The 20,980-nt window shown below is 34.0% G+C and overlaps 5 protein-coding genes across 5 annotated transcripts; 2 read left to right on the plus strand and 3 right to left on the minus strand.

Annotated features, from left to right (window-relative positions):
• Positions 1 to 1,099: 1,099 nt before the first annotated feature.
• Positions 1,100 to 4,019, minus strand: TRIADDRAFT_58638 (uncharacterized protein; the record flags this gene model as incomplete). The annotated part of the gene is made up of 7 exons (XM_002114760.1): positions 1,100 to 1,205; positions 1,598 to 1,662; positions 2,013 to 2,089; positions 2,331 to 2,408; positions 2,525 to 2,623; positions 3,791 to 3,832; positions 3,968 to 4,019. The coding sequence occupies 7 exons, from the start codon at positions 4,017 to 4,019 to the stop codon at positions 1,100 to 1,102; spliced, it is 519 nt and encodes a 172-aa protein (XP_002114796.1).
• An 863-nt stretch (positions 4,020 to 4,882) lies between these two features.
• On the plus strand, positions 4,883 to 6,038 carry TRIADDRAFT_58639 (uncharacterized protein; the record flags this gene model as incomplete). Its single annotated transcript, XM_002114579.1, has 3 exons — positions 4,883 to 4,951; positions 5,081 to 5,203; positions 5,889 to 6,038. 3 exons carry the CDS (start codon positions 4,883 to 4,885, stop codon positions 6,036 to 6,038), a joined length of 342 nt encoding a protein of 113 aa, XP_002114615.1.
• A 448-nt stretch (positions 6,039 to 6,486) lies between these two features.
• On the minus strand, positions 6,487 to 15,014 carry TRIADDRAFT_58640 (uncharacterized protein; the record flags this gene model as incomplete). Its single annotated transcript, XM_002114761.1, has 24 exons — positions 6,487 to 6,597; positions 6,770 to 6,863; positions 7,093 to 7,770; positions 7,876 to 7,915; positions 7,995 to 8,121; positions 8,216 to 8,272; positions 8,352 to 8,471; positions 9,013 to 9,173; positions 9,278 to 9,374; positions 9,497 to 9,599; positions 9,669 to 9,745; positions 9,833 to 9,928; positions 10,023 to 10,128; positions 10,175 to 10,260; positions 10,529 to 10,610; positions 10,855 to 10,904; positions 11,019 to 11,057; positions 11,329 to 11,421; positions 12,253 to 12,355; positions 13,030 to 13,140; positions 13,271 to 13,342; positions 13,457 to 13,528; positions 13,705 to 13,798; positions 14,861 to 15,014. 24 exons carry the CDS (start codon positions 15,012 to 15,014, stop codon positions 6,487 to 6,489), a joined length of 2,823 nt encoding a protein of 940 aa, XP_002114797.1.
• Positions 15,015 to 16,215: 1,201 nt separating this feature from the next.
• Positions 16,216 to 17,580, plus strand: TRIADDRAFT_38015 (expressed hypothetical protein; the record flags this gene model as incomplete). Its single annotated transcript, XM_002114580.1, has 4 exons — positions 16,216 to 16,317; positions 16,964 to 16,986; positions 17,266 to 17,390; positions 17,530 to 17,580. The coding sequence occupies exons 1-4, from the start codon at positions 16,286 to 16,288 to the stop codon at positions 17,578 to 17,580; spliced, it is 231 nt and encodes a 76-aa protein (XP_002114616.1). The 5' UTR covers positions 16,216 to 16,285.
• Positions 17,581 to 17,932: 352 nt separating this feature from the next.
• Positions 17,933 to 20,556, minus strand: TRIADDRAFT_58641 (uncharacterized protein; the record flags this gene model as incomplete). The annotated part of the gene is made up of 8 exons (XM_002114762.1): positions 17,933 to 17,982; positions 18,092 to 18,232; positions 18,519 to 18,589; positions 19,007 to 19,088; positions 19,239 to 19,320; positions 19,433 to 19,976; positions 20,079 to 20,165; positions 20,543 to 20,556. The coding sequence occupies 8 exons, from the start codon at positions 20,554 to 20,556 to the stop codon at positions 17,933 to 17,935; spliced, it is 1,071 nt and encodes a 356-aa protein (XP_002114798.1).
• Between the last annotated feature and the right edge of the window lie 424 nt (positions 20,557 to 20,980).

The following is a 20,980-nucleotide window of genomic DNA, read 5'->3' on the forward strand; positions in this document are numbered from 1 at the left end:
CAGTACGACCATATACCTTTTGAAACCTTATTTTAAGTTAGCAGTGCAAATTTAAAAACAACAATTATTACTATTAAGCTATTAATTTAATTAATGTATAAAATTATTATTTCATTGACGTTTGGGTATCTACAATCGTGTTCTGCTATCTTAGTATTTCATAAAATTGGATGTTATTATGCACATCAAGATAATATAAGTAATATGTTTATTATGACTACCGTAACATAGGCGGTGATTGATTGTATTCATATCACGATAAAACTGTTACAAGTAGGTTTGTCGTGATTTACTATGTTATTAATCGGTTGATAGATAATAAAAGAAAGATTAACTAACTGGTCAGCGAAAAACACTTATGGATAAAAAATGAATGAAATTTTAATAACCAAATATACTTTTAAACTTTAAACTTAAGCGAACCAGTTAAGGTAGCATTGTTGATACCGATGCTTCGAATAATCTGTGTCGCTAAAATTGTCATTAATGATGTTATACCATTTATTGCAAGAATGGATACATCGCAGCTGTTCTATAGGAAGTATTTATCTGCTATGATTTAGTTTTGATAAATCTTCAAAGTTTATCTATGAAATATTTAGTCTACTTCGGAAACATTTGTTATGGTAGTTTTGATTTACGAACCTTAAAGTACGCATATAATACTGTAAACGTGCCATAACCTCAAGTTCTAGTAATAAGAATTTATAAGAGAAACTCATGCTGTAGTAGTGGTATTGAAAATTTTCAATTTACTGTAGACCTCGTTGTTTATAATGCCTACGTCACGTAGTACTGAATTTATAGCACAATATCAACGCAGAATAATTCAGATACTTCTTAACTAAATCGTAGCTTGTGAATTCTATAACACGTGCGATCTAATCTGAATTTCGGCGTTATTTCTCTACTTCCGCGAGAAAGATGTAGCTGATTACAGTAGGCAAAAGTACCATGCAGGATTTGATATTTAATAAGTCAGTTATCAAAATTAAACATTTTTAAATTATAAAATATAAATGTGAATCAGGACTGCTAAAGTGTTGTTAGTATGGATACTACAGTAGATAAAAATGATGAACTTTACTGTTTCTTTCATTTAATCGTTACACTCATAATTTAACGGTAGTTTGCGATGAGCATCGATATTTTGACAACTCCAGTAAGTAGATGGCAACAGAACTTGCACATATGGATTTTTGTTTCTATATTAATATTGGAATGTTACAGGGCTATTAGCGGATAGAGTCGGTAAACGAAAACATGGTTACAATATACAACACACAATAACATGTATAACAAATAAATCCAAAAGGAGTAGAGTAAAAGTTTTACTCAGAGAAACTACTTTAGTTGTTAGTATGTAGATTATATCGTAGTTAGTACAAGTACATGATACGATAACATTCAGTTAAATGTATCCATTTTTGGCAATTTTACAGGCAAATATACATCATAGAAACTCAAGCAATAAAATCTAACGGTCTGTTGAATCCACCTCTTCTGTTCATATATTGCCTAGAGTGTAGTAAAAGCGTTATCAATTAGAAGTAATAGTTGATCAGCCTTGTACGAATGCCAGCATAAGTAAACCTACCTGTATCTTCTCTTTTGCTGAATTCGAGTACCTTCTGCGTTATTTGTGCCGTCAACATGTTTTCCCTAACAAAGCCAAGATAAGATGATAAGAATATTTTATAATTAATCAGTGGATATAATTAATTAGTTATGCAATGATCACTTAGTTTCGACTAATTGTGCCACAATAGGACTATAAACAGAAGGAAAATGTTAAATTATCGAGAAGTACGCTATTTCATAGAAGACGTTGTAAACTTGTTTATATCTAATTATTGAAAATATAGGTAAAGTTAACGAAGTAACATTATTGCTATCTATTTAAAATTTGATTTTTCTTTCCTATACTATAAATAATTTATTCATTTAAGAGCGAACATTGAATAAAATAGGTAAAGTTAGTGGAATAATTAAATAAGCACTGTAGCATTTACTTTTGTTGAATCGAAGCCGGAGAATCCCATCAATTTCATCATTTTTTCCTCTTCATCCAATCCTTCAAGAGATACATCTAAATGAAATAATAGTAGACTTTAATTAGTTTCTCCAGCAAAGGTTTTATATAAGGTTATATTACAATTCTATTCTTAATTTTATAGCAATACATACTACTATTTCTCCCGGACGATTTGGGCTTGTCATAATTGTCGGATCTATATCATTGAATATGTATATATATGCACTAATTAATAAGTTATCATTCTCAGTACTATGGCAAAAGATAGGATTTGCATCACAGTATTAACTTAAACCTAGAATCCTTATGACGTCGTGATCTAGGAGAACGTGACCGACTTCTTTTCGAACGCCGTGGAGATCCTGATCGTGACCTAAATATGGTAAAAATAAGACTTATGGTTAGTACTACAATTATTATAAGTGAAATCAGATTACAAGTAGATAGCAGAGATGTTGCATTGCCTAAATTGATACTGCATTTGGTTACCTTGATCTTTTTCGGTATCTTCTACCAGGAGAACGAGAACGACTTCGGTATCTCGGAGACCTTGATCGTCGTTTTGGCGATCTTGAGTGACTTCTACGACTAGTTCCTTAAAGGATAGCCAAAAATATATCCATATATATTAAACGACAAGATATTTTGGGTCATTACAGTACGCAGACACAATAGATGATACAGTAAAGTAAAAAGGTACAGTACAACTACGGTACACGAAGTATATCGAGCGAGAGATCGACTAGCACGTACAATATTTTCCAGCGATTAAGGAACAACAATACGAGTATTTACAAGTTACCAATCATGTCAGTTACGATATATTGTATGACTTACGACTAGGTGGTCAAGTTTTAAGTTTGATCGGGATAGCATGGTATAAGTAGAGCAATGAATACAAGAATTAAGTTATGCATAGCACTGCCTAACCTAGTAAACGTGGATCAACGTATTGCTATTGAAATTCATTGACAGATTTACAATACAATCTCTTTTCTAGTATAGGTGTAATCGTATCATGCTAATCTATTGGAAGATGGCAGGTCAATGATTATACCATACGCATAAGTCATTTTATGTTGCAAGTATTCTGTGTTGGTTACGTTGCAACTTTTGCAAGGTACTAGTATCACTTTTGAATGGTTTTTTGACGTTTTCCATGTAAATTTGATAAAGGATTTGATTCAAGCAGAAATACAACTACAGTATCCGTATTATAAGAGATAAGCTCTTAAAATTGATTATAGTGACATGCTAAGGACTCATTTACAATTTCAATTGTAATTATCCTTCACCATCAATTGCATACACACACACATCTGTTTGTGTATGGTAGCTGTCATTAACTAAGTTAGTAGTGGCAGGTTACGTAGAATTTTAGATGCGATAATAGCATCGTACTCTGGATACGGAATTGCTTGCAACCAACCAAGGTATCGAACGTCTATCTTTCAGTCTTACGTTATCTTAAGTTGTTGGGTAAGCGTTGTAAGAATGTTGTTCTTACTGAGGATAAGTCAATTTTAGCCTAATACACGATCATCTTGGGTGAGTAAGACTATATATGTACAATGGGATGATTCAGGTTTTTTAATCCTAATTTGTATTTAAGATCGAATGGATGCTGGAATCAGCAGGTAGAGTTTCTTTTAAACTAATGTCCAGACTCTGTGAATGGAACGATTGTGTTGAGAGACAGACAGCCATGGCCACATGCAATACTTTGAAGGGGAACAATTAAGAGAGGTGTATTACCTGGTTTTCTATCTGGCGATCGACTTCGGCGCCTTCGATCATCTATATATCAACAATATGGAATGAATAGGATAGCATGCATTGATCAACAGTTATTCCCAATTGAATCATGTATCAACAATTTGAAAATGTCTCCTTGGAGACGCTATGCAGCCATTTCCATTGGCTGCCACTTACAAGATCGAATCTCGCCGTAGTGTGGACTTCTGGAACGACTACGGGATGGCATTTTGAAAGATAGTTATGCTACTACCTGAGTTGAATCAAATAAATAGCTTGGAAAGACAGCTAATTTTCTTTCCTTCTAGACTTAATGAAGAGTAGGCATAAACAAGTTTGATTTTCGCTCTGCAGATGATCCGGAACCACAGACTGACTGGTATTACTGTATTAGTGTATTACTGTATTGCTGTGTTACTGTATTACTGTACTGTACTGTATTCCTGTATTACTGTACGTTACTGTAAAGCTGATCGGGTACTGTACAGTACTGTACTGTACCATAGTACCGTACTGTACTGTATACAGTAGTACTAGACGACACTGCTACAGTACAGTACTGTATGCAGCGTACTGTACACTGTAGTACACACTGTCAGCATGTAGCGCGAATAGTCTGCACATGCGTACAAGCGCGCTTTCAAGTCAAGGGGTAGCTGTACAAAAATCGGAACTATTTCCAATAGAAAGTACCATAAAACGTTTCCAAACATTTGCATCACCCTGTATTTAGTACAGTAGAGTCCAATGACTCAATGACCAGTAAAAAATAGTCGATCAAGCAGGCGTAGGAGATACTGAGTAGTGAGCACTGGTTACTGTAGACCTGACTACTGGTACGTACACGTCATACGGTAGTGTATATTGTATAAAGTGAGTGGATCAAAGCTGAAGTTCAGAGACATAAAGTTATTGAACCGAACCGAACTGAACCGAACCGAACTGACGAACCCTGGTCTAGTTCAGACATTGTTGACATCTTCCACTTGAAAAATTGAACCAGGTTCTGGACTGCCTTGGTCAATTCTTTCCAATCGTTGGTACCACAAGTAGATTGAATTATCTTATTGACATCGTATCCATCAGTAAAAAATGAAGAAAAAAGCTAGTAAATATATGCGCTTGCAAGCAGAGGGCAATGAAGAATTTACAAGCATGCAGGTTGGGTAGTTGCCTTTTATGCAAGGCTAGCGCAATCATTTCTTGTGGCTCAAGTCTAGCCACCAACTTGCTAGAATAGAATTGTTTTGATAATGCTGATGCAATGATTTTCAATTACTTTTCAAATAGTTTCGCAAGCCTAAACCTCGAGCTCCGATCAAAGCGATTGTTCTGGCTTGTACTTTATTTCTAGCTGGATCCATTATGATCTTGATGGCGGCGCTCATTTTTACTGGAGGAGCTGGGATCAAGGTTATCTACGATCGTCATATACGAGTATTTTACTTGTAGCATGCCCTTTTCATGATCAACCCCACTTCAACATACTGTAGATATTCCTATACACGCACTTCACTCAAGCTGATCCATCATTTACAGTAGTGTATTGTAGATTCCACTTTACCTGATACTGATAATTACTCTTACCATCAAGACGTAGAATTATCACTATAACAATCTTGTATCTCCACTATCATTATCTCAATACAATAACTCATCCCGGTATTATCATTCGACATTAAGGTATAATCCAGCAACAGGAAATGAATGATATGACCATGTAGTATACAATCGATACTCGTATGCTATGGATAGATTGTAGAATAAGTATACGATACAATATACTGCACATGAATTGCTATTGAATACTGCAATAGCCATCGTTGACTTTGTTACAACTAGTTACAACTGTATTGATGGTAAATTGCTTGCTTCAAGTACAACTATCATTCCATCATCGTATAATCGTTGAATACGCCCACAGAATCATACCAAATACATACTATAGCTTGTTTCATTAATAGTACTCATGCACTTGCCCCACATTCATCCATCATGGTATACTGTACATCCTTTGTTTACAGTTCCAAATTTTTCATAGTTTAACAAGTCTCCATTTCTCGTACTACCATTAATGGCTTTTCTTTGACTAAACTAGGAACCAGATGAAAGAAGATCAACTTATACTGTGTTATTCGTGATTGGTTCTCTCTTGTTTATCCCTGGATTTTATCATGTACGAATTGCCTACTATGCATATCGAGGTTACAGTGGCTATTCATATGAAGATATTCCCGAATTCGACTAAAATCGACTAGAAGTCAAGCGTTTTCACTGCTTGCTAACCATTACGATGGCATGTAAATTCTTCCACGACGAAATACATTATAATATAATTTATATGTGAGACTGCCAAATATTACTACAGTATAGTATAACAATGATTGAAGATGGTAAAAAAGTACACGGTAATGTCTATATAATTATTCTATTGACGTCAGTGAAGGTCATTGCATATATCTTTCGTAATTGCAACTGTTTACAATGACCTACCAAGAGTAGAAATGTGAGGAAGCATTGTAAGCAAGAAATGTTCATCATAACAGATAAACTACCTACTGTATTTCTAGTCTAATCTACTGTATCATAAGGCGTAAATAAATTAACAAGAATTTTATTTTATTTACAGTAATTAAGTCAATTTTGTAGAAATCGATAATCAAACAATTTTTTACAGAATGGATAAAGGGAACCCTTTATGAAGTACTGTGTTGTCTTAATAGCGTACGAATATGGCTTAGTAGCTGCTGAATTCGCGGCCGATTACATTCTAGCTTTGCTTTCTGTATATCCAATAACATGTTTATCTGTATACAGATGGAATAAAGATAGTAAACAAACGGGTCAACCAAGAAGTGTCTAACTTTGTCCAGTAGCTTATTACTAGTTACGTATATAATTGCAATAAATACTATGACCTAATAATAAATTAGATTCTTTAAGTAAAATTCAATAGTGTTTCCTACAAAGAGTTCTTACCTGCTTCAATCGTCCGTCAAGATCGATAACTCTATCATCGTTCGTTTCTTGCTCTAATCTATTCAGAATATCACGACGAGACTCTATACAGCAGCTATTTGTATGGAAGACAAAAATCATAAATGTAAATTTACTCCATACTATACTGACGCGATTCAATCAATTAGTAATGATGCATCATAAATGATCAGTTCCATTGCTACCATATGTTCTACTCTGCTTAACACGGTATTTCTCTTATAAAAAAGTACCAAAAAATGCTCTAGCTATTAAAAGATTTGCTATAATGCATTACTAATATTTTTTAAAGTTATAATTCATACTTATACTCTAGCTTTAATCTCTCAAAATCTTGTAATTCGTCCTTGATTTGTAAGATCTCCCACTGTAGACTTTTATTCTCAGCTCCTTCTTTATTAATAAATTGATATAAACTTGAATCTAATGTCTTCTGAGACAATTGATTTCCGTATGTTTTCTGCTCAGTAGGGTTTATCTCATAGGGTAGATTCTTGTTTTCTGCTCCTTCATCAATAAATTGATATGAACTTGAATCTGATTTCTTACGAGATAACTGATCTCTGTCCGTTTTCAGTTTAACAGGGTTTATTGCACGTGGTAGACCCTTATTCTTTGCTCCATCTTTATTAACATATTGATATGAACTTGAATCTGATATCTTATGAGACAATTGATCTCGATCTGTTTTCAGTTCAACGGGGTCTAAATAGTCATGTACCGGTACCGGAATCTCTTTTATTAGCGGTTGAGGCGTCTTTCGGGGTAAAATATTGGCATCGATTGCATCTAAAGTCCTAACAAGTGCTTCATTCTTGCCCAGATGAGACGGAATTCTAGCCACCTTTCTATTTTTAACTGCGGCTAATCTTACTGCTGCAGTTTCATTTGATGCGTTTGAATATTCCGAGTGCAGATAGTCGGGAATTCTGGGTCTTCGTCGCTTGACTTGTTTATCTCTTAGATACTGCAAAGATGGGAACCTGTAAAAACATTAATTTTATTTTTAGGTCAAACTTCGCCTGGATTATTAGAAGTTTATAATACTAGTGTTGTATATTTTAGTTATAAGCGATAAAATAACGTACGATTCGGTTACTTCAAGCTTTTCATTCGATGATGTACCTTCTACGGACGAAAAGTAAAGATTAGCATTTTAACTAATATACGTAACTTTTGTTTTCTTTCTTTCAGAAATGAAAATTACCATCTTCAATAAGTAGAGGAGGTACTGGAATTGCCGATAGATTTCTAACTGTGGGTTGTTTCGAAAATGTAACATACATCCAATGTCGGGCAAATTTGTATACGACATGATAGATTCGATACAAACTCTACAATTATATCAAATAATGATTTATTTTCAGTACAAAGATAAACTTTAAACTGGAGTCACATTATTACATATAATACACATTTTATACGCACTTCACTTTCCCTTTTACTAACTGCTAATTTCTTTTGCTGTGCTATTTCATCTCCAATCTAGTCAATTTTTCGTACAAAAATGCTTAATAAAGTAAATATTTAGCAAGAAACGTATATCTATCCTCTCATTACTGACCCTTAGCCAAGCAACGATTCCGGTCTTTAACAAATATTGTTGTCTCATCTCCGTAGCTTTGGAAAAGCGAGCTGCTTTGTCTTTCTTATACTTGGTATAGCCAAGCCAAGCTTTAAATGCCTGGATTAGGACATAAAGAAATTAGCGGTATAAATAATGGGTCATAGGATGTTCTAATATGTTGACATCTTACGCAGTAGGATTTAGAGGTCGTATAAAATCAGCTTATTAGATTGGAAATTAATTTATATATTAGAACCTTTTTCTGTAGCATCAATGTCCACTGCCACAATGAGAGAGCAGTAGCTTCTTTTTGATAAATAGACTGGTTGTATTGCTTTTTCCATAACGAGAAATATTTGAAATAGATTGTAATGGTATAGTGTACAATCTGTTGCCGTACCATAACCTATATAATTAGTTATTATCGATTCTTTCAGCATGCTGTAATATCTTCGAGATATACTATTACTAGAGTACAGCATACTGTTATAATTTGTTAGAGATATGAACGAGTATCAAGTAAATACTGAATCAGTCAAGAAGCGAGGATTATTTACATTGAAAAAGAAATATAGTACCACTTCCGTATAATGCAATTAAAAAGTTAACAAGTCACTAGCAAGGAAATTTTTCAGCATAAAATCAAATCTAATCAAACCTCTTTCCGAAAGCATAACTTTACGTATTTATTCCACTTCATAAATGCATTTCTCAGACACTTTCTGTTATCATAATTTACTACAATTTCCATTTTTTGTCTCATCTTTACAATTTCATTTTTACTGATTCGCCAATGACTAAAGATTCTTGCTAATTTTGCTAATTTAAAGACCAATACATTGGTTTTAACGACGGCTTAATAAATATTCTTATATTCAAAGGGCTTAATTTGACGTTTAAAATATATTACTAAGATTACTTACAAGCTTTTAGCTGTATTCGAGCTTCTTCTAGTTTTGTTCGTTGCATTTGCTTTTCGATTGTACGTTCCGATAAGTAATTGTACCAATTAGATAAAACCTATTGGGATTGGAAATCATTACACATCATACAACCACACAATAGAGTCAGTCTATACTAATTAATAAAGCTAAGGCATTAACACATTATGACAATAATACTATCCATATTCATCTTAATACCTTCCTTAGCAAATTCTTATGATAAATTTTATTACATTCTGTTTCTATCGCTTTCAGTTCTTTTATTGTACGTATAGCTACTCGCCATTGCTTGAATCCATCACTAAATATTACGGTTGAATATATAATTCTTAATTTTGAAATCAAATTAACTATAATTATGTGTTCATACCGAAGTAAAAGTATTCTTTTCGAAGCCGCTAAGTCTGCTACTTTAGTATTGATTTCTCCCCATAACACGTTATAAGACTTCAAATTAACAAATGAAAAAGTTTTATATTATTAGATTTAGTGACCTTTAAAGCATATATCTTACATTCCGTTTGGCGTGCATACCTTCCATTCATCCATTGTTTTCGATAACAAAGCCACAGAATAGTGATGGTTAGCTTTAAAGTACTCCTTATATTTGCGCTTACGTTCTAAAGTGTACTAGAAAAATGACAATGGTACGTTATCAACAGATACGTAATTTTGTGTAGTAATCACAATCTAGTATTATGTTCCTCATCAGAAATACACTTACCTTTATCCAGCCCTTCCAGCATTTAGAAATACATCTTAACCTGTATCGTTTTATAGCTAATTCCATTCGGTGTTTTCTGCAGTAGAAGGACTCATCCATGAATCCACTTCCAAAAATAGATTAACGTCAAAATTTAGAATCTCTATACATACCTTGCTAAAAGCATATTTTTCGAATTCCTCCAATGTTGAAATGTTTGCTTAAGTGCTTTATGATTTCTGATTGATAATGCCAAATCCTGCACGGAAGAATCTTATTTAATTACAAAGCCGTTATAGAAAATATAAAAGTAGTAGTACTAAATTAACAACAATGTTATTCTCTATAGCTTTTACATATTTTGCATGTAAGTCCTTCGCTTCATAGGCCGTTCTTTTCCACTTATTAAAAACTGTCGTTAACATATGTTGCTGATGATGACATATAGCCTATAAATGATTATTTTTTGTATTCCATTAGAAAAGGAAATAAGCCGTACTATCATTTTCTGGGTAGAATTTTCTTACCGATTCGAGCATAACTTTGACATCTTGATTAAGGTGATATAATGTTAGCCATTTATAAAACATCTTAGCCTGTAATATTTCGCTTTTAAAATAATAAACAATATCTATTTAATTCGATTCTAAATTTACGACTTGATTCAATTTCTAGAAAATGCATAGTCATGTACATACTTATTTAGTCGTATAGCTTCAACTTGTCTTTCAAATTTAATGCGCCTTATTTCCACGTACAATTTTAATCTTTGAAAGTACCTTTTCATAACGAAAACAAGGTTGGATCCTCTACTGACAGAAATCTGTAGCCGAATAGATAGAATTACTCTTACCTCGGTAACGCTTTCAGAATAAAAAATGCTTCAGCCTTAACATATTGTTGCTAGTATAAAATATCAAGGAGAAATAAATAAGCTGATAAATTGTAAAGTTAAAACTGTTATGTAAAATTGCAGCTTTATATCTAACTTTCCGAGTTCTCTTCCATGAAACATACTGTCTCCAATGATTCCAAGTCTGCCGTTTGATTCGATTTCTTAACGTCGATAACAAAATATATATAAAATTATGTTAACTACCAATATGAAACAATGACTCTAGCGGAAGCTAACCGGTATTGATTTCGAGCTAATTTATAAGACGCATAGCGCTTTAAATCGTCCGATTGTTCACAACGTAGTATCCACTTATTCCAATACTTTTCTTGCAACTTTCGTATCAATTACAAGCAAAAAAGTACATTAGTTTATCTTGTTCAACTAATTTGTGATTTTTCGTCCTTACGCTATAAGCCATTATTTACCAACCTTAAATGCTTGAAAATCATCAGCTTCTATAGTCCGATAGCGATGTAGGCGTTTCTTTACGGCATACAATCTCAAGGCATCGAAAGTAAGTTTCTGAAAATTTTAATTTGAAATTAGTAATTTAAGGTTGCATTAACTGTAGGCAAACGTCAGTACTACATACCGTAATATGAATTTCATAATGAGTCCAAGCCTTGCTATGCAGGTCACATTTTCTATGTTTCCGGGCAATATCTATGAAATTGTAGCGTAAAGGTTGCAGTATTAAATTCACAAGACTGAAATCTCAGTTCGTTGATCAGCTATCTGCTTTTTGATTTAGAAAGGTACAATCGATTACAAAATGTCAAGGTGAAACGTACACAATTTCCAAAGGATAAAGAATCGCCTTTTAAGGATAGTACATCCAATTGCGCTAATTCTATCAAATCTACTTTTAATATCAAGGCGACGATGCAATCTGGAATACCATATCTTTATAGATTTCCTTAAAAGTTGCTCACAGTATAGACTGTCGGAGAGTACTAATGAAACAATTTTGTAAAAAGTTCGAGAGAGATTCACAAAAATAATATAGTTAATAAACTGTTGATGATATCTAATTACGAACGTTTTAAGCGCTCTTTTCTTCTTCTTTCTTTCAGGTACTGAATCCAGTAATGAAAGCATCGTCTTACTAAGTACCCATTGCGATAGCTTCTAGCATATTGTAACTTGATTTTAGTCTGCAGTACTAAAGTCAGTTTGTTTTTCCATAGCAACCATTTCTTGATAAGACGAAATGTTAAATGAAAGGGGAAAAATATGATCAAAAGTTAGCATTGACATACACTGTACTTGGTAAAATACAAGTGGAATTATAACATTTTTATAAAGTTGTAAAAAAATCGATTAGAGTGAGGGATCGAATATTGAGGAACTTACTCTTTTCAAGAGAACTTCTGCCCAGTGGTGCAAGGCGATTAGATTTAAATGGTAATTACTTACAGTAGTTTTATACGTTGCACACCAATTTTTCCAGTAACGTCTATATTACATTAGACATCAATCAGCATCTAGTATAAACATTGTTACTATAATAGCTTATAATTTAGTTTAGGTAATCAATTCTATTAATGAATCACAAACAGTATTACCCTTTTATTTAATATGTAGCATAAATATTACATTGTGATCTTAAATACAATTTAATCCAAGAAGTAGTTGTCAATCTGTAAAATGTAGTCATTGAAACAGGAACTACTAATATTCATGTTTTGTACCTTGTCAAATGATGATGCGCTAAATTTATAGCTGATTCGTTAATTAATTTTTTGCTATTTCTACAATGAATGTACTGCTTCCAATTTATTAGCATTACGGTCATGATCCTTCTTCCATCTAGAGCGGCGGATAATCATCAGTGTTATTGCAATAAATCTTTACTATACTTTATTTTGTACTGTAGCTTGTGGAATATAAGCTATTTATTTACTACTATTGTCTCTTACAAAAATGATCGGCCACTTTATACTTTTGTTGCCTCTGTTTTCTATACAGTACATAGGATTTCCACAATTTAATGCATCTACTCCAGAGTCGGTATCTAAAAGGTGTACATGAGATATTAATAACTATCATTTATACTTTGGTTGCTAACTAGTTTGTTCATTTCCGTAAAATTTTTAAAGTGAAGGATATAAAAATTGATTGTTCGTTAACCTGCTATGATAATCAGCTCTAACAATTAATTTCCATTCCTTACACGACGTCCACCAAAATTCTTTCCACTGTTTCATACAAGAAGCTAATAATTTATTGTAGTGATGACTCCTATGGTTGGTTGTTTTAAAGGTAAGGCAAATGATATCGTGAAATACATAGCTACGATAAATTATCTAAGCTGTAGGATCTCTAGATGAAATTGCAAAATAAATGTATGTATATTGATAAGGACATGTACCTTGCCACGCTAGGTCGAATTCTTCCATAAGTAAATCGAATCCATTTATAAGCAAATTTCCTACAGATAACCCTATAACATTATTTTACAGTATAGCATTAAAAATGATAACTTTGCTGCAAAATTGAATACATAAGATTACACCACATCATATCCAGGCTTGATAATATAATGGTTATTGCTTACCTGACTCTTAATGCTCGCAGTTTTTGATCATGATGTTCGATATTTGCAGTGAATTTGACATGTTTCTTAGTTCTATACCAATTAAAAAACAATCATGATAGGACATATAATCTTTTAGAGTGTAGTTATTTACAGCTAATCAACTACAACTTACTAGGGTAATACCATGTAATCTCACGTAGAGTTATGATATTGCAATATTTATAAATTATAGATAATAGTATGTCATGGTTATAATCGAGGTTTACTTTATTGCTTTGGTATGTAAAGAGCTCTTGAGCTGCTTTTCACCACCAGTTGATGCTTGTAATATGACTTTAACGTTTTTGACTTCATTGGCTGCTGTTGTTATGTAAAAGGAAATAATAAAATAACATGTCATGTCGAGTCATTGCTAAACATATAACATGTTTACAAGGATGGTTGGATTGATTAGGCTCTAACTAATCGAACTTGGATATTTTTTAAATATATCTAAAAATAATTGTGCTGATAAACAGTTAAACGATCATGTGAATAAGTGATAGTTTTACAGCTAATATTAAAATTTTGAAATCCATTGGCGTATATTTATCAGAATTGACAGCAGAATAACATCAGGGGTAACTCTATGATCTGCAATGTATACGTATTATACAGAAGATTATTACATATCCAAAAGTTAATCATTCAGGAAGCATGCGTGTATAATAATTCTTAGATTAAAAATGTTGTTGATTACGATATAAACAAGTAGCGAAAGGCTTTGAGGCAAAGTACGGTTTACTTGTTGCGAAAGATGATCATCAAAGAATGCATACAAGAGGTACTGGTAACACTTTCCAAGCTGGATATGAACAGCGTTATTGGTAAGCGTAAGTAAGCTCACAGCTCATTGAGCTTTCGAGTGCAGTATCAACTGTTAAAACAGCTAAAATACTCGTGTCTAAATAAGTCAAAATGTACTGAGGCAAAGAATAAATCAATAAATAAACGAAACTACTGATATTTTTTGTAATGGTGTATATCTACCAAGGGCAATAGAACTACTACACTTTGCAAATTGGCTAGTACTAGTATGGTGGATGCCACGCTTGTTGATCATCATCAACTTCGCTTGTACTCAGCAAATCAAGGTTCATTCAAAAACCTTATTATTCACATGAAATGTAAACAGTTGATTAACTATACTGTATTAGTAGAATCGATTTAAGAGTAGCTCCGCTCCGCTCATCTTACTAATGTGCAATTCGATCTCTACTCGCAAATCACTTATCACTGGCTGCTTTCATAAACTTAAAAAGAGTGAGCTCCTTGTAGACCACAAGCAAAACGACATAGCAGAGTATTGCCATGACTACAGTTGTGATAATCCTCCCTTGGCCATTTGAATATTTGAATTGACGAAGAACAACATCGACATACATTTTCGTTTAACGAGTTGTGGTTTCTTCTTTTCCGGCTTTCCTTGTAATCTACGTGAGGTCTCTAATTTCCTACTTAATGGCTGATCTTTCTCATGTTTTGGGGGATCGGATTTTGGTTCGCTAACAGCATGAAGTTTATTTCCCTTATCCATGGTTTATTACCGCCATTTTCTACGGGTGCAATATACGCCTGCGTCAGCTGACGGCAGCAGCCATACAGTACACTACACTCTAAAGACTAAGCGTAGTAAGTACTGTACACTGTGTACTGTACAGTACTGCAGCGGAATTATTTTCAATGGCAAAATTAGAGATGAAAATAGAACAGGATTGGCAGCAATTCTCTCATAAAATAGTCAGTCATAAACTCATGTAGACTCATGTACATAGAGAAGAAGAGCAGAGACGGCTAAAAGTAAAAGGTAGTCCTAGAGTTAAAAAAACCTCTATGAATCTACCCTGGCATACTGTACTGCAACAGAATTATTTTCAATGGCAAAATTAGCGATGAAAATAGAATTGGCAGCAATTCTCTATAAAATAGTCAGTCATAAGCTCATGCAGACTCATGCACGTAGAGAAGAAGAACAGAGAGCCAGAGATGGCTGAAGAGTAAAAGGTAGTCCCTGAAATACAGTACAGTACAGTACTGTACAGTTTGCCAGGGTAGATCCATAGAGGTTTTTTTTTAACTCTATGGAGCAGAGTCCCCGCATTGGAGGCAATTTTGATCCTTCAGAAAGTCATCTAGACCAGAGACTTGTAAGAGAAATTCGTATTTCTGTTACAAGTCCCTGCATACACGGTTTGAGTCATACAGGTAGAATTTTTTACTTCTCAACGAAGTATCGCGAGCATACGAAATTGAAAAGTGATTTCAATATATGATCTGTCTGTCAGCCAAACGACAGGATAATAAACTCGTAAACTCGTTCTCCATCAGCTCAATCTGTTCAGTGTTGATGTCCTTGTTGCAAAGTATCGATGCCAATTAGACCTTGAGAAAGGTTCGGTTCGGTTCGGTTCGGTTCAATACCTTGATAGTCTATTGATTGCCCATGTCTTGCAAGCGAGTACAGTACAGTATACTGTAGGAATGTACTGAATACACATTGGATCATGTCCACAGACATGCCTAACGTCTTCAGGCCTATACAGTACAGTAATTTTTCAATGATGAATTCATACAGTACAGTACAGTACCGTACAGTGTACAGTACTTGATAAAATCGTAACAAAGAAAAAGTACTGTACTCTGTACTGTACCGCAGTCCATCTCAGCCTACAGTGCAAAGTATCCCCAGCCATTTCAGTGAGCGCGTCTTCCAATTCGAACGACCCACTGTAGCATTTATTCGTCATTTCCTTCTGAATTTTGCTCGACTTTGCTCATCTATCTGACCGCAATCCATTGAAAATCACCATGAGTAAAGCTCATCCACCAGAATTAAAAAAGTAAGAACATTTTAATGATCTTAGTAGACTTGGTTATTCATTTCTTTACTAGCTACAAAGTAATACATCATAGAAAAAGTGACATTTTAGCATTGATCATTGTCTGCTTTGGGACCGTCATCGTTGTTGCAGGTAGTTTGGCCTGATGATAATAGTGAATCAATCAAAGACACACAAATTCCTTTACTATTGCTGTACATGCTATCATCAATAGGCCATAGAACAAATTGTTTTTCATTGCAACCAGTAGAGTTGATGTTATCCAAGTGTAATGGATGATATTCACTATATTATTAGTGTAGGTTGTGTATCGTTACTCCATCAGACAATGCATCTACTGTAGCGTGTCTTGCAGTCCATGTCACTATTCACCACTTGGACTCGAGAACGGTTCCATCTGCTTTCCACTCTTAATGATAGTAGAAATGTCAAACTGTTCCTATCTTTTCAAATATGAAAACGAAGCTGATCAATGATGTAAATTATATCGCATGTATTAACATACTTTACATCGTGGTGAACTATCAATTCAAATAACTGAGAGCAGCTTCGCTATCAAATTATCACTTACAGACATCACATTAACTGCCGGTTGGTCATGCACTTTGCAATGTCTAATATCTTTCTTTTCTCTTTGAACTTGCAGATTTATGGAGAAGCGACTTTCCAGTAAGTTTTACAATAACTAGAGTGATAACTTACGATAGTGGTTTTTGCATGGATGAAGTGTATACTATCAAAAAGGCTTAAAATCAACTTGCTGATATTCAATTCTATTATCGTTCATGCAGTACTGTAGACTGTAGTCAAGTTGATGTACTACTAGAGGACAAGCAATATCGTTTTTGAACTGTCTTATTGTAGCAATGTTAAGAGAATGGTAACATCGTATTAATTGCAATTTTCTTGATCTAACTATGGTATAATACTCTCTATTCGTTTATACAGTAAAGATAAATGGTAATCGAACGGTAGTTGGTACTTTGCGAGGTTTCGATCCATTCATGAATATTGTACTAGATGATACTGTGGAGCAGGTATCCAGTAAAGAAAATAATCATCTTGGAATGGTGGTAAGATAAATGACTTGTTGTAACTTGTATACTACTTTTCTACGGTTGTAGTCTGTGATTTTACATATCAAAATATTGTACAAACCATGTAATGTAGTTCATTATTAAGTATGGATATATTCTTTTCATTAATATCTAGGTAATACGTGGAAATAGCGTAGTCATGATGGAAGTTTTACACAACGCATAGCGAGATGTGTACATACAATGTATAACTTAATAAGATACTGTCGACAGTCTATTGTAATCGAGAATGATTACCTGTACAGTATTTCTAATTCTCGATTCATCAAGTTAGAACGACTGCTTGTGCAATTTTTACTCGACCTTGATTGTATGTATTTAGTAATAAAAATATCAGGCTTGCATGATTGAAATGTTGTCATGCAATACCCTGTATGCTGATATGAATATTCCCTAACATATCAACCACTGTAATGCACAAGATTAAACTACTGATAAGTTCATTTTTTTGTTACTATCCTTTCTTTACAGTTAAAAAAAAATATATTCACATTTTAGTTATTTACAAATAATTAGAATTATCCATCCCAGATACTTCGCTTCTGCTCGGCTTCCCTCTTTTTTTGTTCTGAAAATATGTCATCAATACTGTATTAATAAAATGATTTCAACTGACATGATGATTGCAATTATAGTAGCAAGTAGGAGAAAATGGGATACGTTATGTTGGAAGTTACCTCTAGCTTCTTTTACTTTTTGCATTTCCATTTTTCTTTGCTCTCGACTGATATTTGGCCTGACGCCTAGATGAGTTGCAACCATCCTACGAGCAGTTGCTGCTGATGTTTCCGGTCTTGCCTTAAACGGTTGGAAGGATTCTATAAAATAGTTACAGTAAAATTACCATTGGAATTACTATTGCCTTGAGAAGTCAATAGGAGTTTATGGATGACCGCGTACCTACGAGATTTACAGCTTTCGACTTTGAGGTTGAAGAAGCTTCATTAAACGGGCGTAATTTCATAAGTGGGTCATTGAATCGAGTAAGTATGCTTAATGCTAGTAGATATCAAGTGTCCAGTGTTATAAACGATTTCTTGAGTGCAGTAGGTTGTTATTTTCAACAATATAACGATTATTACTTAATATCTATAAAATTATTACCTGCATGTGAATCAGACAACACAATCAAAGCATGGGTATCATCAGTCCATCTTATAACAAAGTCCTTGCAGCTGCGGCGAAATGTTCAAGATAGGTGATGTTAGTATCACTTCACTATCCGCTATAAACTTTGCAATATTAGAGTATTTTCAGTAGACAGTCGTACACAATTCAATCTCCTACTGTACAATATTGTAATAAACTTGGAGCCATGCACTAAAAAATACTGTTCTTAATACAAATGATCCAATGAAAAAGGTAGAATTGTACGTATTATGCATACTGTAGCGAAAAACTGAGATTACCGCCTAGTGCTAAATTAATAGGATGTCTACTACAGTATCAGTTTAGGTGGCTGGTATCGCAAAACGTTGCTAATATCGTATAATCCAGAAGTAGGAAGTAAAATTTGAAACCAACAAATAACTACTTTACATCTTGTTCTATACATGTCATACTGCATAACGGCAGACGAAAATCAGCATTACCCGGTACCATTTAAAGCTGCGTTAAGGTCACTTGTTTGCAACGCTTCTGAGAAATCGTACATCTCCAAGACATGGCTGTATTCTAACACAAGAATGGTTAATTGTTAAAAAATATAATATATTTGAAATTAGTGTAATTTAGAAGTGCTTGCACTGCGATTGTTATGAAACTGTTAGTAAGTGTCTATCCGTAAATTTAATTTAGAATGATTAAGAATAATAGATTGCTAACCATCCTTGATATCGTAGTTACTGTAATCATTTACGGCTTGCTTTAATTGCATCTTGTTGGTGGATGGCACAACATTTCGCAGCTTTACAATTAGAATATATAAGCTTAAATCATGACAAGCTTTACTAAGTAAACAATAACATCTAGTATATACTCATATTCATTGCGGAATGAAAAGTTATATAAAACGCTACTTCTTTCATTAGCTTAGCATCTAAGCACTCTCCGCTTTCATCAAAACACTTTTCCCATTCTTCTTCCGAACTTTCATGATTTTCAAATATCGCTTGAGCCGACTCTGCACTATTAGTAGGAGACTCCACCTCGACCGCCTGAGTGCTTCTTTCTTGTACCGTTGTGCTAGCGTCTTGGCTAGAAGTGTTTTGATTTATGCTTAAATTATTTATTTCATTGGCAATGTCATCATTTCCTTTCTTGGAGGATTCCTTCAGTATTACATCACCACCAGGTTCATTGATCGGCTTCATTGTTAAGGCATTTTCCTTCTCTGTAATTACTGTAGAATTTGAGATCGAATCTGGGAGAATAGAATCAGAACCAGCAGTAGCATTTGCATTTTCGACGGGAACAGCCTTCTTAGGTGGTCCAGTTTCTATCGGCTTCATTTTATTTTTTTTTTTCGATTTTTTACCAGATTTTGATTTTTTCTCCTTCCCGATATCAGCTTCCCTTCTTTGTCGTGGCACATAAATCTCGGCTGTTGGCCGCTTTTGATTACTATCGTATTTTAAAATTGAGTAATTTAAAGAACATGGTTATGCATGAGTAGGTAAATAAGCTTTACTGTATTTAAACGCATCTCTAGCATGTGTAGTATACCTTTTTCGATCATTTGATTTATCATTTTCTGATGATCGTGATTCTTCTTTGGCTTCGGGTGTATTTACATTTTCAGATATTGAGGAGCTGTCGACAGATTATACACGTATATTAGAATTATCCATACACCTATATAAACATGAAGTCACTATTATATTATCGGCTGTATAGTGGAGTAGACGAAGAGACTGTGGTTCAACTCGAGATGACTACCGATCGTTTCAAGCCAGAATTGTACAAATATAGTGTTGCGATGCTTTTTAATCGTATCTAGCTTGATGTTAACCTATTCTTCAATGTCAGCAATCTAACCCCCATTTGCGGAATTAATAGATAATGTATGATGCGAGTATCTGCATCGATCATCGACTATGTATATTATCCTATAAAATGATACCGCACACCATTCTGTTTTTAACTACGATGCCATAAATTGCTTAATATGCTACATCCGATAATGTTACCTTGATTCTGCCATGGATTGGGTGATGGGAGTGTTGAAGAAAAGAGCGGTTCGTCGGTTGATGTCTTTTCCTACTGATTGACTTTGAACTGGAGGGAATTGCGCTGCAGTTTGATGAATAAGATAGCGATATCGAGATCGTACAGGAGGGAAAAGTAGAACTGATACAGCATTGGAAGTCCTTAAGAAGTTACAAGGAATACATTAGATCGATCTATGATACTCGTTAATTTATCATCTAGCCTCATTCGATTCTAAATAGCAATATGCAGAAGCCCTATTAATTTAAATGCGTTCAGTATGACAATGACTGTAGGTCTACTCATACAGAACGCAGTACAAAGTACTGCAAACGACGATTTGGTGTGACTTATCGAAGCAGTATATTTATTTTATGGATTACTTGCACAATCAGTATGAAATACAAGTAGTAAATCAG

This window comes from Trichoplax adhaerens, genomic scaffold, assembly GCF_000150275.1.
Source record: "Trichoplax adhaerens TRIADscaffold_8 genomic scaffold, whole genome shotgun sequence".
In the NCBI taxonomy this organism is placed as follows: Eukaryota; Metazoa; Placozoa; class Uniplacotomia; order Trichoplacea; family Trichoplacidae; genus Trichoplax; species Trichoplax adhaerens.